The sequence below is a fragment of the Simochromis diagramma genome, unplaced genomic scaffold, assembly GCF_900408965.1.
Source record: "Simochromis diagramma unplaced genomic scaffold, fSimDia1.1 OVJJ01000305.1, whole genome shotgun sequence".
Classification (NCBI taxonomy): Eukaryota; Metazoa; Chordata; class Actinopteri; order Cichliformes; family Cichlidae; genus Simochromis; species Simochromis diagramma.
Window position 1 is genome coordinate 2,427,196 of NW_024387169.1, and position 19,792 is coordinate 2,446,987.

The 19,792-nt window shown below is 43.8% G+C and overlaps 1 protein-coding gene across 2 annotated transcripts in view; it reads left to right on the forward strand.

Moving 5' to 3' along the window:
- LOC120744494 (palmitoyltransferase ZDHHC14-like) overlaps positions 1–19,792 on the forward strand; it is a 50,659-nt gene that overhangs the window by 7,516 nt on the left and 23,351 nt on the right. For both annotated transcript variants that reach the window (XM_040048939.1, XM_040048940.1), the window contains exon 3: positions 11,453–11,613. In XM_040048939.1, the coding sequence (XP_039904873.1) occupies positions 11,453–11,613 (161 nt within the window). The remainder of the gene's footprint in view (positions 1–11,452; positions 11,614–19,792) is intronic.

The window sequence follows — 19,792 nt, forward strand, 5'->3', positions numbered from 1 at the left end:
TTGTTACCATGTGGAAATGCTTAGAAAAAGGTAATCGCCAAAACACAAGTATGTGGTCAGGAAAATGAGGCGGCACATTTACTTGATATTGGCATGTGCAGGCTGCTGCTCTTTTCAGCGATACAACTATTCGTTTGGCTCTGATTTAGCTGTTTGACATGTTTAGTCACATCTAATTTAGATCTTAAAGAAAAGAGTGGATGCTCTCAGGGAAGCAAAAAATTACAGTGTGCAGCAGGAGTGCTGTGTAACTCCACTCAGATCAGACAGGTCCCTGCACAACATACAAGAACTAAATCCCTGGATCCAGATAGACTGGTTTGATTTTTTTTAAATGTTTTTCCCCTGATCATCGCGATGTCTCTGAAGTTTCCGTTTCATTTAATTTGTGTTTTTAAAGGCCGAGGTGAAACATCTCATTCTGCTCCATCTTGTAATTGTAAAGAATCCTTTTCAAAATTCCTGGATTGACTCCAAAGTTTAGCCAAGTCACACCTCGAATTTCATGTAAATTCATCATTAAAGTGAGTCAGCTAAGAAATCCACAAACAAACAGGTAAACTGAGCCGATCACATGACCCGTGGAAGGAACAAGTCCAGCTGCCTCTGAGCAGCCGTCCAGCCTGCTTCGTGGCTGTCACAGCGTCTTACTCACAGAAATCCTTCATTTATTTACAGCTAAGCACTACTTCACTGTAAACTACACACTGTAACAATAATGTTAGCTAAGCACCAGCCTGGAGACCTGCTGTCAGCTGAATCTGTGATACTGGACCAAAATTACAATCTCAGACTAGCAAAGGTTTATTTATAGCTGGTACTGAAACACACAGCTCTTATTGTTGTGATTAAAATACTCTTTAAGAAAAGAATCTAAGGACACAAAAACACTGATTCTCAAATTCACACACATGTGTACAGGACACAAATATGTCCTCTTTAAATTGGTGGCACATACGTGGGATCTTGTACAGAGACCTGAAACATTTAATCCAAAATAATCGTTCTCTCTTAATGGGTTTATACAACGACTGAACAAACACACAGGCTGGGATCTGGTTCCGTTCGGTCATTTCTGCCATTTCATGAATCCACCAGTGCTTGTATGACTGCTCATATATGTATATACACCAGACTTGTTAGCAAAAGCCATGTTGGTGCCCTGTAGCTACAAATCTAATGTAGTGAGAAAGATGAAATGCTAACGGTCTGTTTCTACGCTGTTGATTCTGAGTAATACCCTAGAAGAATAGTAAGTGTTTGTTGCATTCTGGGCCATAATGAAAAGTCATTTTTTGGAGTGTCACAAGACGAGCTGTTGCACAACAGTCTTTGTCCACAGTCACACCCAGTGTAGACAAGCTTTCCCAGGAAAAGCATTCCTCAAACTGAGCTGTCAGCAGTGCGCTGCCATTCTAGATTTACCCTCCCTGGCTTCCACTCAGCTCATTGGCAGAAATGAAACGGTTCACTTGGCGGCACGATACTCTGGTTTTACGACACAGACACTGGGCAGGTCGTACTGGACTGTTTTAGTGATGAGTAAAACTTTTTCCATCTTAGCCCCGATTCAGATACCTCATCCTCAGGCTGAATATTGATTTGATACCAGAGTTAAATGAATCAGCTGGGTTCATCAATGTTTGGAAGAGACTGGGAATAAATCCTTATGTATAAGGCAAATGAAATGCGACACAGTGGGACAAAAATGCATTAGAAACAAAAAGCTTATTCAGGTTATTTCTTTGGGTTGTTTCAGCTCAGTGTGAGAATGCAGAGTTTATGCAGCGAGGTGACCTGATGGGCTTGCGTTTCAACTTCAGCTTTAAAATTTTGTTCAGACTTCATTGTAAAAACTTATCAGCTGGGACTCTCATGACACCACCAAAAATGGAGGAGCTCTCTGAAACTATTGAGTGTGGCTGGAGAAAATGGTAAGTTCATGCAAGTAACTCCTGTCACTCCAGGTACACTCTTTGGATATCACTAAAAAACTTCTTAGGTTCCGATTTAATCCACAGGCAGCAATTTGTCACTCACCGCCCGGGTGGGGAATACACATCTTTCCCTGGTGACCTGTGGTTGCCAGATGACCGCTAACCTGTCTCTAGTCCCGTGTGCCTAGTGTTTCAGCTCTCTTGCTAGCAACGCTGCTGCTGATGTATGTTTAGTAAATGGATCAGCAATAGATCGTCTCATTGACACGGATCAGCTGCTCCGGCTTTCAGAGCCAGGATGGGAGCGATATCCGATCCAGTTATCAGGTTGCCGCTGCCCAATGAAAAACCCGACAGTCTGATGTGGGTCATTTAGAAGTAAATGTGTTCTGCATACGTTTTAATCACAGCTGTCTCTTCTGCCTTTCTCCTGTGCTCAAACCACCAAGTCTGTCCAGGCTTTGCTTTGAATTCTGTCAAGCCTTTAGTCGTCCCTGCACCCACTGTTTTTCATGCCACTCTTCTGAGCTGGCACCAGCTCCCTGTGCCAGAGGTAACTGACTGGACCTCTGGCACATGTTTAAAGGTTATTCTTGTAGATGTTTCTCTAAAGCACGACTGACCGAAGCTGTGCCGCTCACTGCTGACATTTTTCTGGCGTGTAGCAGGAAGTGGTGAATGCACGAAGCAGTCTGGGCAAAAATGTAAGCATTTGCAGAAGCTTGTCATGTTCAGTTGTTTCATTGACAAATGACTTGGCCTGCAGCTAAGTGGAGGTTCACGTTCTGCCCTTGCCTCCATCCAAAGCAATCAAAATGTAATAAAAAAACAAAGCTGACAAAGCCTTGTATCCATGTAGCCCAGATGAGTAATGAGACTTTAGAATGAAAGGCCACAAAGCCAAGTGCTCCAAGTGCATTATTAACACAGTGTTAAGCACATTACTGGACACTTTGGTGCTGCGATATCATGGAGGATATCTCGGGGCACAGCAGTACCATATAGTCTCCTTTCGTGAAAGCACAGATTTAAAAACAAAAAAACGTCCAGGTATCGTATGTGCAGGAGGATGTCAGTGTTTTTTTTTTTTTTTTTTTTTTTTTTAATAGATCACAGGATATTGATTTCCTTCAAAGCTGCATGACAGAAGAAGAAATAAAAAAGGGGTTTATCTCAGGTGACAGTGAAAGGACGGTGAGGGAACAGTGCTGAGTCACATGGTCACATCAAGCAGAGATGAAAGTCCCCCAAGCTTAACTCCCAGCTGAGTTTTGAAAAACTGGTCGGCATCATAAGAGGATTTAATGGGAAATGTGATAACGGTAAATCTGGATTGGATTATTGTTAAGATTAGTACACCCATTGAGAGGCAAATGAGTAGAAAAAGCTCAGGAAACCCTGTTGAGGCACAAGGCCCAAAAGTATTTGGACAGTTTGCCTTTATATTTTTGCCCGTGAGCACAGCGATTCTAAATCCCATCAGTTAAAATGAGATTGAAGTGCAGACTTTCAGCTTGAATTCCTGGGGTTTAATGAAAGAATTGCATAAATTGTTTAGGGATCCCCTGTAGTTTGTGGTTAACACGTGAAAGAGCCCCAGTTTGAAACTGGGAGGAGGCATATATCTCTGGGAGGGCATCAGTAAAAATCTGGCGAATCAAACATGCAGATCCATCTGCTGTGGTAACCTCTCGCAATTAAGGGAGCAGCTGTGAAAAGCTATTAACTGTTTAGGAATTACAGCCCCAACTTTCAGGGATCAAAAGGAGCTCAGATCATTTTAAATAGAGTGGCAGTTTTAATACTTGGATGAAAAACTGTTGTGTGCTTCCTCCTATGAGAAGCTCTTCCTTCAGTGTTGTCTTCAGTAACTGAAAAGCTGCTCTGTTGGGTTGAGATCAGGTGACTGAATCTGAGCACAGACCTGCTCCACTGGCAGCCATACATGTTCCTCCCATAAGATTGTGTCCCTCATGTTTTCCATGTGGTGTGCTTCATATACCTGATTGTAGCTTTGGCATGCTGTGGAAATAATAACTGCACAGAGGAGCCTTTAATTCAGTGGTGCTACACAGAGCATCGCAGCTAAAACGAGAGCTGTCTGTTTGCAGACCAACTGTTTGTTTAGTTTGGAGAAATCTTATAATTGCATGAATCTGACAGCAGCTGTCGACTGTCTCTACAAGTGATGTTTGCAGCATGCAGAGCTGAGTTTCAGCTGCTAATCATGATTTATTATTTATTTATTATCAATACAAAAAATATGCTGTGTCATAGATTAAACTGGGAGTATTTAAAGTAATCAGTTAACTGGTTTTCCCCGTCCAGTATGTGTGTATGTGAAGGACAACGTGAGAGCATTTTAGGGACAAAGGTCAAAAAGTTGAGCGTCCGTGTTTAATGTGAAACAGATATTGTGTGTTTGTAACAATCTTCTGATTCAACTCATTACTAGTTACTGTGTGATGTGGCTGTTTGCCTGTCATGTCATTACAGTGTTTGCCTGAGGAGTTGCCTGTTAGTTTTATTGCAGGCAAAATATAGAGATGGAGAAATCAAGCTGTACACTCACTCACCGACAGTCCCTATAAATAATTATCAGTATAAGCTGGAAAGAGAGCAGTCATCTGTCACCTTTGCAGATGGTGCGTAGGCTGTATCTAAACCACCATGACATCACCCGGTAGTTTGTCAAGTCCTCTTTTGAGGTCCTAACTTCTGCGTTTTGGCCATCATATTCATGGCTCAGTCACAGCGAAGTAAAGCTTCCCTGCATTTATTATCTAGTTTATTTTTAAAAGGAAGCATAACTAACAAAATGAGCATCATTTTATAACATCAGTGAGCTCACAGTAGAGGCATTGCTGGAGATCAGTGACATGTCGGATTTTCACATACACTTTGTGCAGTGAGAGGATTTACTCCCTGCTGCCTGTTAGGAGCACACTGCTCTTACTTCAGTGATGTTAGTAAATTAGAAATGAGGTTCAGGAAGACTGTTTCTCTTTCCCTATATTTGTACCTCTGCCTCTTTGGTTGCATGTACATGAATGCTGGAGGGGCCTGCAGAAATGTTAGCGGGCCTCTAGCAGCTGCTGAACCACAGTGGAACCGACTGGGTCGGATCATTTGTTGTTAAAACTTATCATTTCTACCTTCGTATGGGTGACAGTTAGGACTGCCACAAACGATTATTTTGATAGTCGACCAATCACCGATTAATTTTGCGATTAGTCGACTAATCAGATCATCATCCATTGGAAGTAAAACGTACAGCTTATTGCACCAGCAGCATCTGCTCTTATATAACTATTATTAGCTTACAGCTTTAAGTGTTTAAGGTATGTGCTAACTAAAAATAAAGACAAGATGGTAGTTTATTAAATTTTAATGAAATTTGCAGATTGTTTCGGTGAAGTTTAATAAACTCCTTGCTATCTAAAATATAACAGGACACCGGAGTATATTCTCCAGCATCTCACACTTCTGATAATCAGCTGTCTGCTTGATGTTTATTCAGCTGTGTAAAAACTACAACTTTAATCTCAGCCAAACTGATTTACTCAGGAACAAATAAAATACTTAAAAAAAAAAAAAAAGCCAAACAATAACATTTTTAAGTTATCTAAGTGACTTATATATCATGTTTAACCTGAGTAGCGAAAGACGGCGGTGGGTTTGAAAACGATTTGCCGGGAGTCCGGTGTTCTCACGGGCTCTAGTCAGCCTTGCCCCCGGCTCGCTATCGAGCTAGTGGGTAACAGACGTCTCCGAAAACGTCAGAGCGCTTTTGAAAATATGTGGTGTCTTGATAAACTGAGCAGATATTTGAGGTTTACACAGCTACATTCTCGCCTCAAAACATGTTAAACGTTTATTTTGTGACCCAGAAAGAATAATAAGAGTAATATTAAAACTAACTAGCTGCCGCCATTGTTGGAAACTGAGCTGGGCCGCGCTATGAATTCTGGGACACAGCTTCTTCTTCGGGGTTTAACGGCAGCTGGCATCCTTGTACATGCAGTGCTGCCATCTTCTGTTTCAGTCCGTTATTACACTCTTAAATCCTACTACTTATTCCTGCGTCTTTTGTGATCTTACAAAGCTTCAAACGATGAGTCGACTATTAAATCAGTCGTTGACGATTTTGATAGTCGACTAATCGTGGCAGCCCTAGTGACAGCACTGATGTGTCGGAGTGGACACAGCCGACTTTCTGTAAACAGGAGCTGAAACTGAGCTTTGATTTTTACATTCACATATGAAACTCTGCTGTACAGTTCACCAGACGCCAGCTTACAAAGGTCCTCTTTGGTGTGGAAACCTTTTAAATGTTTAAACAAACAGGGCAGCTGTTCATTTTAACTCGCGTCTAATAGTGAAAGTTAATTCCCCCCCCCCCCCCAGTACTGCTCATCGTCTTTTATCAGGATTAGTCTTTTTTTAGTATAGATGACAAACGAGGAAATGAACAGGTTTTGTAAAATAACACAACAGACTCACTGTGAGCTGGGTGAACTCACAGCATTGAGTTCACTCTGCTCATAAACTTCGTCAAAGGCCCATAAACTCGTAGGTTGTAATAAATAACAGGCATTTTTTTCTGTTTCACTGTCACTGCGATGATACCAACATCAGATAAGTCACTGTTTGTTCTTATTTAGGCACATGTATTGAGATTTCCCCTGTGGTCTTTGTGGATCACATCAACAGCAGTTCTTTGTCTTTATTAATCAAACGATTTCTTGAGACACCTAAAAGGGCTGTATCGAAGCCATCGTGCTGTCTCGTCTCATTTATTTATTTATTTTTTAAATGTATTTTTGTGTTGTTTTGTTTTTTTTTTCTTGTTCCTTGGAAGCTTCAGCCTCACTCCTGTGGCTGTTTCCAGGGTAACCACATCCCCCTTCGAAATTTACCACGTCTGACATTGGATACTGTCCGTCTCCATGGCAACAAAGGCCCAGTTAAATATAAGATTTTGTGTCAAGTAAAGAGAAGTAAAGATGCAAATTTGAATTTCCTTGTGAATTTCTGCTCGTTTCAAAGCTTGAAGGCAGTGAGAGTGGCCTGTAGGCTTTACGCTCCGTGTTCGGTGGCTGATAAAGGTTTTTTTTAAAGACTTTGTCAGGAAGATCTTAAACCAGGCGAGATGTTGGTTGCCTAGAGCATGTCAGTGTTTTTCTATCGATCCATGTGGATAGAAGAGGCAGGCTTCATGTCGCTCCTGTCCTGCTCCTCTAATGGCTTTAGTGCTTAATCTCTGCCCAGCTCTACCCACCTGTCACTTTCTATCACACATGACTGCCTTTTCATTATGTTCCCCATGTCTGACACATTGAGACACAGCACCTGAGGACACAGGCAGCAGGTTTTCGCTCTGCTCTCTCAGACTTCTCTGTAGGCATTCGCTGAATGACAAGTTTTGAAATGTAAGAAATGTTTTTGTTTGCCACAGAGCGCACATTCACGTGCACTTTGTTGGTTAGCAGAAAGAGAACCTTCCCCGCAGTCCTTCATGTATTCATTTCTAAATGATTGTTTCAGCTTGATTTTGATTACTTCAGAATTGTGCAGATCTCAGCTTTGGGTTAATTGTTACAGATGCAGCACCCTCACACGAGGTCTGCCAAGCTTTTTACAACTGTAATGATTTCCCATTAGCACTTCTAATTAGAGGATTCATTAATGTGGTGTGTGACCAATCATAGTGAATAGAGGCAAGATTCAGCAGGCGGATGAAAAGATGCTCTGTAATGACACAAGACTTTGAAATTGTGTGTTTCCATGGGACAGATGTAGACTGACAGAGGCAGGCTGTGGGTCTCTGTCAGCTGCTGTGATTCACCCTCCAGCATCAAGCTGCAGGCTCATTTATTAATGGCTAAAAAAATCCCCCTGTATGCTATGCTATTGTTTTATTAGCTTAACTTATTGCTTATTGTAGTTATACAGACAGAATATCAGCTGATAATCAGATGCCCTTGATTATCTTATCATTAAGTGTAAGCAGATGTTGTAGCAGTTTGCAGATCTGGAGGATTCACGTGTGTGACGTCCACTCCTGGGTGGATGTCACAGCAAATTCCCCTCAGAGTCTGCAAAGCTCAGAGAAATACAAAAAAGACAGTCCTAAGTTGGCATGTTAAAGACTACAATTCACGTCAGTGCTGTTGTTTACAAGCATGAACAAGTATGGCTGGTTTGGAAGGGAAACCCTTCCCAGAACGAACAGCAACACCTTTGGAGAAAACCAAACGCCTCATACCAGCTGTCAGCACGGTGGTGGAGGGCTGATGATTTAAGCACCTGACAGTCACTGAGTGGACCATAAACTCCTCTCTAGAGTCAGATGTGAGGCCAGCTGTCTGGCAGCTGGAGCTCGGCCTACACTGGTTGTAAAATGCCACTACAATAAATAAATTGCACAACAATAATGCAGTAAAATATAGAAAAATAAATAAAATGTCAATAACAAAAACAACAACGACTGTTAAAACCAAAATGTTTAGGTCAACGTGTGTTTAAAGCCAGACTATAAAAATGTGTCTTTAGTAACGATTTATGATGTTTGAGCGTTTGTGCAGATCTGATATCCAGAGTCTGGGACCTGCCACAGAGAGGGCTCTGTCACCATGAGACTGAAGTTTAGACCAGGGTTAGTTAAGGTTAGTTTAACCTAAAGAGAGCTGCGTGTAAATAACTGCTGGGTCGCCTCCACAGTTATATGAGAGAGCGATAAAGTCACTGATTGCTCCAGCTCGCTGCTGCTACATGTGGTTATACACCCTACTGAATTATGGGAAGTACATGACTTAGAGTCCTGAATAAACTGCCATGATGTGTTTGAAATGAGCTTAGATTAGATTACTAGTTTGTGCATTTTAGGTTAAAGAAAGTGAAAAAGTTACTTAGACACCACAAGGTTAAACAAACCATCAAGAGAAAAAAGCCGTTTGGACGGCATGGGAAAGTTCTGAATGTCAACACGAGAACGAGCTCGATGGAAACATTTATGTTTAATGTTCTTTGCTAAAAATGTGTTTTTGGCACCAGCAGAGTCCTCTCGGTGCAGTTTGATTTGTTTCCAGTCTTTCAGTTACAGCTAAGTTTCTAAAAACACGCATTTTGCAGCTTCTTAGCAGTAGAGCAACTTAGAGCAGTTTCCCAGTCAGCTTGTGTCTCCCAGGTCAGAGGGATCAATGGCAGGGCCGGCTCCATAGTCCAGTTCTCCTGTCCCCGTCCCTCATGCTCCCCTCTGTCAGTTTAGCTGCACATTTAATCACTGTGCTGTTCAATATAAGAAAATAATTTAACTGCACGTGTGTTTCACTACACGAGGAAAAAATGCTGCTCGATTTAATGAAAGAAATCTGTCGACACAACTTGTTGAGCTTAAACTGTAAAAAGATCTGTAGATTTACAGGAACCGTTCTCAGTGCTCATTTTTCACTGTCCTGGAATTATAAAGCAGAAAGGTTTCGGTAATTCACCAAAAATACCCTGTTTTTTATTTACATTCATGGATTTTACTGTGGACACGCTATTAAAAACAAACCAAAACATAAATTTTCTATTGGGGGGGCGGACAACTTCTGTCATTTGTTTTTCTGTCATTGTAGAGTGAAAGACTGTGGGGACGTCCTCATCAGCAGGACGAGTAGTAAAACCTAAACTGAGAATACAGTTAGAAGACCCAAATCTGTGTCCTCCTTCACGTGTTGCAGAGATGTCCTGTGGGCCTCTTTGCCTCTTGGCCTTATGTTTAAAACCTGCAATTTATAGCATAGGCCCTAGTTGGGTTTTTATAGAAAAAAATATTATACTACTCATACATATCTATGTGATAAACACAACGCACAACGAGCAATATGAGAGTATTTAAACACTAAAACACACGTGGAGGTGAAGAGCAGCCTGATTTGTGCACATTTTAATATTTACAGTTGAATTGGTGATGATATTTTTTTCAGATTTCTATAAATAAAAGTGGGCTGCACTGCTGCCTCGTCCCGTGACGAGAACATGCTCTGTTTGATTGGTGTTAGAGGATGATATCTCTGCTGTGGTGAGTGTAGAAGCAGGAGGTGTGAAGCACACAGAGTGTCCACGTCCTAAAAAGAGAAGGCAGCGTTTTTAAATCATTCAAAACTTATATTGACGTAAAAGAAATGAGATTCAAATTTGAAGCAATGAATTACCAAGGAGAGCAGGAGAAACGCCGTCCTGCTGGGAGCTGTGCCGTCTGCAGCCTCCCACTGACAGTCGAGAGTTTTCTGCTGAGCTCGGTGTCGCTGTGGATGCAGAGAGCAGCAGGAATGGACTGTCTGCACTTGGCCAGGGTACAGCTCAGGTCAGCTTCAGTCTTCCTGAGTCATAAAATCTTTTACTTGGTATTCATCTCACAGAGCCTCTTATCTAGATTTTATTTTTAACTTCACACCAAAATGAACTGATGGCGGCAGGATGTGTAAATCTACACTCTTTTCTTATGAGAGGACAGAAGACGCTGGATCCCAGTTCAAATGTGCGTCCACTCAGACCACTATCGTTAGAAGAACCCAGCATGGCAAATCAAAATATGGCCCAGTTCAGCAGATTAACTGGTGTTGGCACATATCAGAGGATGCAGCCCCCTAAGGTGCTTCATCTGAAGACCAGCGTGATAAAACCAACCTGAGCTGGAAAAAGAAACCGATGCTAAACATCTGCACTTTCTCTGCTGGCCACTCGAGGCTGGTTCCAAGATGAGTCGAGCTGCATAGTACAGCATGAAAAACCATGTTTACTGATTCGCTGGTGTGTGCGCTTACTTATTGGCCCATGAAGTTTATGGGTACAGCTCAGTTACCCAAAAATGTGTTCAAAATACAGAGCACAAAACTGGTGAGTGACATCACACTGCGAGTAAAAGATAACGAGGGAAAAAACATGCACGCTGCATGGTTTGCTGTTTCCATAAACTGCGTAACATGTCGGCGGCATGTGCTCAGTCCTGCCAGTGTGGCAGTGCTGCTCTACATTCCTCAGCAACATCTCTCACAGCATACGGCTGCCACATGTTCCTTCAGCCGTCCTTGTCTGGAGTAGTTCCTCTTTGCAGACCTCAAATCTGATCCAGCAGACCACAGTGTAACAGATGAAATGGGATGCAGCAGCCTGTGTCCTACCTCTGTGGGACCTAAATGTGATTACTGTAACAACCACCTGCGCTGTTGGATGTTTAATGGGATTATGTGAGTTTGTTTCATTAAAGCAGATTAAAACACAGGGGACTGACTCTTACATGTGTGTCGTCTATTAAGCGGTCATATCCACTTACTGGTCATTAAGCAGCGAGAGTTTGGTGTTTCCACTTCATCAGTTTCCGCGCTCGTCTCCGCTGGTGTCCGTTATGTGCGAACGATTAAATCGAGCTCGGCAGCCTGCCGGCGTTTGTCCAGTGTTACACCAAGACTGCGTTTCTGCCGTCATTGTTGCTCATCTTTTCCTCATCGCCTCTCCTTGTCCTACAGTTGTCCGTTCCTGGCGCAGCAGTTGACTCCAGTCATCCCGGTCATAGGAGGTGTGCTGTTTCTGTTTGTGCTGGGGACGCTCCTGAGAACGAGCTTCAGTGACCCCGGAGTGCTGCCCAGGGCCAGCCCAGACGAGGCCGCCGACCTGGAGAGGCAGATAGGTAAACCCCTAAAACACTGGGATTAAAACCTGTTACTGAACTGAAGTTTGCATTTTTGTGCTACAATAAAGGGAGACCTTTATTGTAGCACATCACACTGTTTGGTTATTATTTGATTAGATTATAGGTACATGAGCACGTGGCTCATGAGCATTCTGTGTGTGTTTAGTGTTTGTTTTCGGGAATCCAGCTCCGACTGACTGTAACAGCACTTTACATCCAGGATGAGATGAGTTCTTGGCGCTACTTTAACCAAATGGCCTTTGATGTAACGCTTACTCATAAATTATCTTTTGATAAGTTCCAAATCTAATTTGTCATATGAAAGATAAGACTGTTGATGCATTAGGAGATACTTGATATGAGGTAAGTGAATTATTGGCAGCAGAGCACAAGCATGAGTCAAAAAACAGCCAAGATTATTTTGAGATGTGGACCTGTTAATGAAATTTGTTGCTGTGTCACTGAGTGTGTGTTTTTTTTTTTTTTTTTTTTTTTTTTTTTTTTTTCCTGCTGTTTGATTCTATTTTGTCACCAAAGCGAACTGCAAAATCAGCTGATATGCAGAAAAGAAAAACTGCGTGCGTAATGTCGTATCGGTGCACAGATACTGAGGCGATGCATGTACGGGTGCATTACTACAAGCTAGTGCTAGGAGGTTGCTGGCAATGTTGAGAAACGTGGACGGCGGTTAAAAATGAAGGCCCACTTCCCTGTGAGCACGCCTAAAAGTGCTGCTTCTCCCATCTGAGAGACTTGGTGGCAGTAGCAAACGTTTGATTACACATCAAAGGTGATGGCAAGCTCTGAAGTCACTGAAATCAATTCTTTTTATTTAAATTAGAGCTGCTGAAGTTGTGCTTTGTAGCTTGATCCAAGCGAAATGTAAAGGGAGGCAACTGACCTCATCAGAAGTGAATTAGACAAAGATTGATGGAAGTCACTAAACTTGTCCAACGATGGTGGGAGTGTAGTCTGCTTCCTGAGGCTTCTTTCAGAGAAGGAAAGGAAACAATCAAGGGTCCTCCAGACTGGAATTTGCACTGGAAACTGTATCCATTTTAGTTACTGACTCACTGATCTGTAAATGTGTCCAGCTGCTCTGTAGCTAAATGGATTACCACCACTTAACTGATGGTTTAACTTTGCAAAGCCTATTTTAAAGCCTTCTTTAAAGTTCTGCTGTTTTTCTTTTCTTTTTTTGTTTTGTATTTGGAATGCAAAGCTCCCGTTTCCCAGCCATGGGTCTTTTTCCGTGCTTCAGGCCACTAGGGCCTCATTAAACAAACTCTGGACCGGCTTAATTAATCTCATTAGGAGACTTAAAAGCTTTTGGAGGGAAGGTACAGTACAGAGAGCTCGGAGCGGCGGGGCTGAGAAAGAGCTGTGCAGAAGTATGTTATGTTGGTATTCCAGAGGATAAACAAATGAAAGGCCGAAAATATGAAAAATGTTGACCCAAATAACTCTTTACCCCCTCTACCCCCACCCAACTGGCTTTTGTGCTGTGCATTTCCAAGCAGGCTGTCTCCAAACTGGAACCTCTTACTCACAGACTGATGATTGATGTCTGGCTGATTCTTTGTGCACAGGTTGTGAAATGATTAGAGGCATGAAGCAGCATACGATAATTTTTTTTGTTTTGGTATTCATTCCCATCATATTTAACTCTTCTTTGTAACCTGTAGATGCAGGATTTGCATGAATTAGGATAGGTTCAAACAATATTACAGTCAAATCTCTACGCGGGTCCCAAGTGAAAAAACGACAGACATGAGAATCATTAGCCGAAATGTCTTTCGGTCATTCACTAAGGTAACCTATGGGTGTATATTAAGATTGCTGTGCCACGAGAGTGTTCACCTTAATTTTTACGTTCCAGGATTGTAGTCTATATTCCATCCAATCCTCTGCATGACAGCAGATTAATAGGCTGCCTAATTATTGGTACTATTGTAGATCTTATTATGTGCAATTTGAAAGAACCTCACCTGTAATGGCATGAGGGTCTCGCACACATGCACACGCTTCATACGTGGTAAAAACTTTGTTCAGATGTGTTTTCCATAGAGCTCCTGTCTCTTCTCACCCCTCCTGTTACTTTTTCCATTCAAACACTATCGTCTCCTCCTCCTGGGTGCATGCTCTCACGGTTCTTTTTTTGGTTCTAGCGATGGCGTGGAAGCTTGATATGCAAGACATTAGCAGCACATGTGTTAGCTCTTAACTTGATCATCCCTTTCAAGTCCCAGCAACAACTAGCCCAGCATGTGCCCATCTCTTTCAGGCACTCTCATCTTCACTGCTGGGATTTAAGAGAGATTTAAAAAGCAAAAAAACAAAACCATTTTTGTCTAGTTTTCAGGTGTCAGTGAATTTGCACAGGCATGCTTTTGTCGTGCGCTCCTTCTTCAGTTCCTCCTCTTACTTGCAACACGACTCACTCCTGGCAGCCTTATCTTCTGATTCAGACGGCTCTCATCTCTCTTCTTTTTTTTATTTCAAACCTAATATCTGCTTATGTAACTGTGCAGATATTCATAATAGCGAAGCATCTTTGTGAGCAGGGGGAACTTCTTCACATGCGCTGCCATAATGTAATGTCTCTGCTCCGCTCCAGGCCTGTTTCCCATGTGCTCAGGTGCTGCTTTGGTTTCTTTTTTTCCTATAGCATTACTACAGCCAACTCTACATCCACTCTTATTTCTTTTTTAACCATTTACTATATTTATGTTCAGTATCCACAGTACTATGCTGCTTTAGGATACATGAAATCAAACCTCTGCAAACAGCGCTGACCCAGTTTTATGAATGAGCAGAAATTGAGATGTTTTTGGAAATGGACACCTGTGTTTGTATATTGACCGAGTCCTGTGTGTGTGTGTGTGTGTGTGTGAATCCAGGTAAAACAAGGTGATGGTGTTGAGCACTAAAGGAACCAAAGCTAAAACGAATTGTGGGGAAAAAAAACAACTTTGTTAACGGAAATATAAATCAGAACTAGATATTTCAACATATTTTGAATGCATTGCATGTTTTAAGTGTTCTGAGTGCATATAGCGCCATAAATCCCTTACCTCATACATAAATAATGATGTTTTCAGGTTAAAGTACTGCAAGGGTCAAAAATGACACCACTCTTATTGATCGGTTGGCTCAACACCAGAGGGGCAGATGTGTGTACGGTACGAGACATCGAGGCCTCTCAGCATCCCTGCATTCACGATGCTGATGCTCGACCTGTGATGCCATCGTCGTGAGCGGATATTCAGAGTGGTCAGCCTGGAGTTTTGCCTAAATTCCTGAATCAAATATGCGGCATGTTTGGACAGGCAGACATTTGAGAGTTATGAGACATAAGGCAGTTTTTGTGATCCACATTCTCACTGTCCTGTCACTGTGCTTAGTGCAGTTAATCATTGGAGGAGGACGTCTGGGGTCAGGAAAGGCAGCACAGCTTGTTGTTTATCTCAACTTGAACTTGAGACAAGAGCTGATTTCTCTTCAGTTTGCTACATTTGACGTGTATGCATGTCTGCCTGCCTGCCCAATATGTCAGGACTAGACGGGCTGGCATCAGTTCAGCTATCACATGCCAAATCCGAAAGACTCTCTGAAGCATTAATCAGAGGGAAGGATGGTCAGAGCTGCCCGTTTCCTTTTTCCCACTTAATGTGGTCCAGGCCAGTTGGTGAATGTCAGGACAGCCTCGCTGTTTTTCCAAATCTACCAGCCAGACTCAAGGCCAGCAGAGGAAATAGATTTTGGAAGGCTTAAAGCGTGGACTGCTGGAGGAAGGATGGGGACATCAGTAGGGGATACAGCCACATTTAGTCTTTTCATCGCTGGGTGTTTGAAGGTAGAACCACATGAAATACATGATTTATTTTCCTTATCGCTGTACATATATCTCTCTGTGTATAGTCCTCGTGTCTGAGTGACTAGTTGATTATACAGGAGAAGAAAAAAGTTTGAAAGCACTCAGAAAACAGAATTGTGCTCAGTTTAATGGATTAAGTTAAAGGTTCCACTAAAGGCGGGATCCCTCAAGGATCCATTCTAGGTTCTTTTGTTCTTGATTAGGGATGGGTATCGTTTAGGTTTTATCCGATACTGGTGCCAAACCGGTACTTTTGAAACGGTGCCGGTGCTTAAACGGTGCTCAAACCGGTGCTTAAAGGATGGAGAACACGAAATTGATCCAAAAACCTCTCATGTTCAGCTTTTTTTTTTTTTTTTTTTTTTTTTTTTTTTTTTTTTTTTTTTTTGTAAAAAGATAACAATGTTAGCCTTTTCTGCAGCTATGGGGCATATGTGGCATCACTCTTGGCTGGAAGCAGTGCTTAAACAATGGAAAAAACACAAACTTTGTCCAAAAACCTCTCATGTTTAGCTGTTTTCCACTTTTTCTTTGGTCATTTTAGCCTTTTTGGCCAGGGTGAAGGGAGTATCTGCCATCAAACAAGACAGCCGCATGTAACTATGATGATGTTTGCTAGTTCACCTTACATGCATTAATGTAATAACGTGGTTAGCCTACTCAGGGTAAATTACACACGAACAACATTAAGCTACTCATGCAGAGAAGAACGGCTGCTGCTGCATCATCATCCGTCATTATTTATTTATTTATTTATTTATTTTTTCTTTTGTTGTTGTTGTCTGAAGACCAACAAGGATATCCAATGGATTTATTTTGCCAAATGGATCATCGTGGCATTGCCGTATTGGTCCATTTGATCGACCTTTGTTTTTATTATTTATTTTATTTTATTTTCAGTTGTTACAGACGGGACAGACATGAGTGAGGGATAGGAAAGGGAGAAAGAAAGAGGAAGGAAAAGAAAAACAGAAGGGGAGAGGGACAGTGAGGAAGGGGGGGAAAAAAAAAAAAATCTCCTGGATCACCTGTTGAGAGAAGGATAGAAAACAAGCAAAAAAAAAAACCCAAAGCAACATACTAAACACAACACCATCGCATTAATCTAGCTAAGTGTAAACAGCAGTAAATACTAAATATTCAATGTTGTTGTGCAGCACGCAGGACAGACAGCGCACAATGTGCTTTGAAGTAGCAGCCAAGAAAGGTGTAATTTAAGTCTACGAGCAGTGAACATCCGTGTGCACACCTGTGTGGATCAGCGCGCTTGTATTCAAATGGTTTCCACATGTAATGGTCTGCAAGAGGATGTAGCGAGCCATAGCCCCGTCCCCCAGGGCATGAAGCAGGCATGGAGGAGATCCAGACCCCAGACATCCAGAGGCCGCAGAGTGCGAGAGCCCAAGGAGGACCACCGGAGGGGCATCTGTGCCACCCTCATGGGAAGGGCTGAGGATCCCCAGACGAGGCGTCACCCAGTAGCCACCGAGCAGAAGCTAGAGGGGGCTGCACCGGCGTGCCCGCCGGCTCTGCCGGCAGCCAGCTGTGCCAGAGTGAACCGAGCCACAGGCCCGGAGGCCTGAGGGGCCCCCGCACCCCGGAGGAGGCCTGACCGAGCAACAGGCGCCAGGCCCCGCCAAGTAGCCACCGGGAGTGAGCTGGTACATACCTGAGCGCCCAGCCCCGGACACCAAGAACCACCAATGCACCGACCCCTGAGGGCATCAGTCACCGGCAGGGAGTGTGGTGAGGGGAGATAGGCCTTGGAGGGCCTGGGAGTTCGCAGAGAGGTGGAGTCTAAGACCCGACCTGACATATAGACACAGGTAAACAGGCACACACAGACACAAACATGCGTTCCCACCCTCATGCACACATATACAAACACTCAGCACTCACCCAACGTAAGGATTGACATAAATGGACATGTACACACAATCACACTCCCCAAACATACTCTATACCCCGGGTCCAGGTACCCTCGCCCCCAGAGGGGGAAACAGCACCCAGACCCAAGAGATGTTACCTTTCCCCCCGGGGTGGAGGCAAGCAGACCGTCCCAGGCTCCGCAGCAGCAGGGAGGCCAATCGGACAGCCAACATCTCCTCCCAGCCCCCCCGCCCCGATGGCTAGTAGAGAACGGGGGGTGTGTGAAGACCCCATACCTCCCTCCTCCCGCTCATGTGTAGTGTTGCTGCGTGTTGTTCTAAAGTGCATTTAAAACAAGGGAGAGCATGGTGCTGCTGCCAGAGAGCAGCAGGTGTTAGCACGGCCCCTCCCGAGAACCCTCAATGTCTACATGGATTTAAAATTGAGAGGTGGGCACCGGCGCCAGATGTAGGTTTGAGTACACAGACCGTCCACTGGACGCCGTTAACGTGCCCACCCTCAAGGCCCTATATGTGTGTGTGTGTGTGTGTGTGTTATGAGAGTGTAAGTAATGTGGATGTCTAAGTTGTGAGATAAAATTGAGGCACAGGTGGCCAGAAGGGGACGGGGGGGGGGGATGTCTCCCCTGCACCCTGGTGACACACACGCACCCCAAGGCCCTACCTGTGTGAGTGAGTGTGGTGGAGCAGGAAGAGGGAGGTATGGGGAGGAAAAGGGGGGAGGATGCCCCTCCCTAGGGCCAGTAGGCACCCCGTCCTCTGGTACCCACCAAGGCAAGGGAGCCCAGGTCCATCCAGACCGGGGCCTACGGTAGCAGCACTTCCAAGCCCCACAGGACCCGGGGCAGCCCACCCCACCCCACCGGAGAGGAAACTGTACCCACCCCAACATTCAATCATCTCCCAGACTACACAAGACAACAGACACCCAGGTTAAGTTTATTCTCCACCTCTCCTATGTCTCTCCCCCACCTGCAGAGTGGACTCCTGCAAGGATGGAACAACCTCCCCGCCAGTTGAAGAGCCCCCCAGTTAGGCCAATGCACAAGAGGCCCCCTGCTGAGCCCCCGTACACCCACCCGCCCACAACCTCGGCGACACACCGACGAGGACCGAAGCCCCCAAGGCCCAGCCAGAGCCCCAGCACGGAGGCGAAGCACCCCCGAACCCCAAACCCCCACGCCTGCCCCAGATCCACTCAGGGGTAGCCAGGCCACCAGGCCAGTAACCTTTTTGGGGGATGTTGCTAACTCCGGGTCCGATAACAGGCACCACACCCGCAGTAGATGTGCTCTGTGTGAGGTCTCGCAGCAAGCTATCAAATACGGCGCATTTCTCGGCTTTTAAAAAAAATGCTATGCGTCGCCAGGTGTTTCATCGGATTTGAGGTGTTACCTGCTTTGACAGTATCACAGTATCCGCTTAAAGCACTTGTTGCAGGCTGCTCAGTTTGCATCTTTTGCTGTGAAGTACAGCCAGACTTTGTTCTTTTAGAGCAGAGCTACAGATTACATACGTACCTGGGCCTGCTTACTATCCTGTTATCCTACGGAAACGTAAAATGATTGGCTAGAATTTAAAGTGTATCACAGCTCAGGGGGGAGGGGGGGAAAAAAAAAAAAAAAAAGCACCGAAATAAAGCACCAAAATGTGCGCTGCTTTTCGGTCTGGTTACTACAGTTTATGTCAGAACCGGTGCCATCATGGCACCGGATACCGGTACCCATCCCTATTCTTGATACACATTTCACAGCTCGTTTTATCCTTCAGCAGTCAGTGTCGCTGTTATGCAGATGACACAGTTTTATCCGTCCGCGATCCTTCATAAGGAAATATCCAACACTTATCATTTCAAATTGGTTCACTCGATTTTAGTCAAAGCTGAGGTGCCTCCTGTTTCTCCACTGTGCTGTGTTGTTTCTATTTTTACACTTTATGTTCTTATGTTGAAGCTTTATGCTTTGAGGTTGACGGCTCACACCCTGTAGTAGTCCACTACGACTGTTTGTAATAGCATAACAGGCCTGAAGTGTTCTGCAGTTATTAAACACATTGCCTGTAATCTTATCACCAAACCCACATTATACTCTGCTCTCAAGTCTCTTTTCTGACTTGCACCCTGTTTTTAATTACTTTGTGTTTATTCTTTGCCTGCGCCTTTGGCAAAACCTTGATTTAGATGGCAAGCTCAAACACACCCCATTACCAGAGAGAGACGAGCTCGAGCCGTTCTCTATGAAGAGAGCCAGCTTAATTACATTAGATACAGCTTCCTTTGCCTGCAGTGATAAGACACTGCAAACATGCTTGTTGGATTTTTAACACCTCTTAGGTCTGCTGAGAGCATTTTATGTATTTTGGCTGGGAGCAAATTTTGAGACTGCACCACAAATAAGAGCTTTTATCCCTG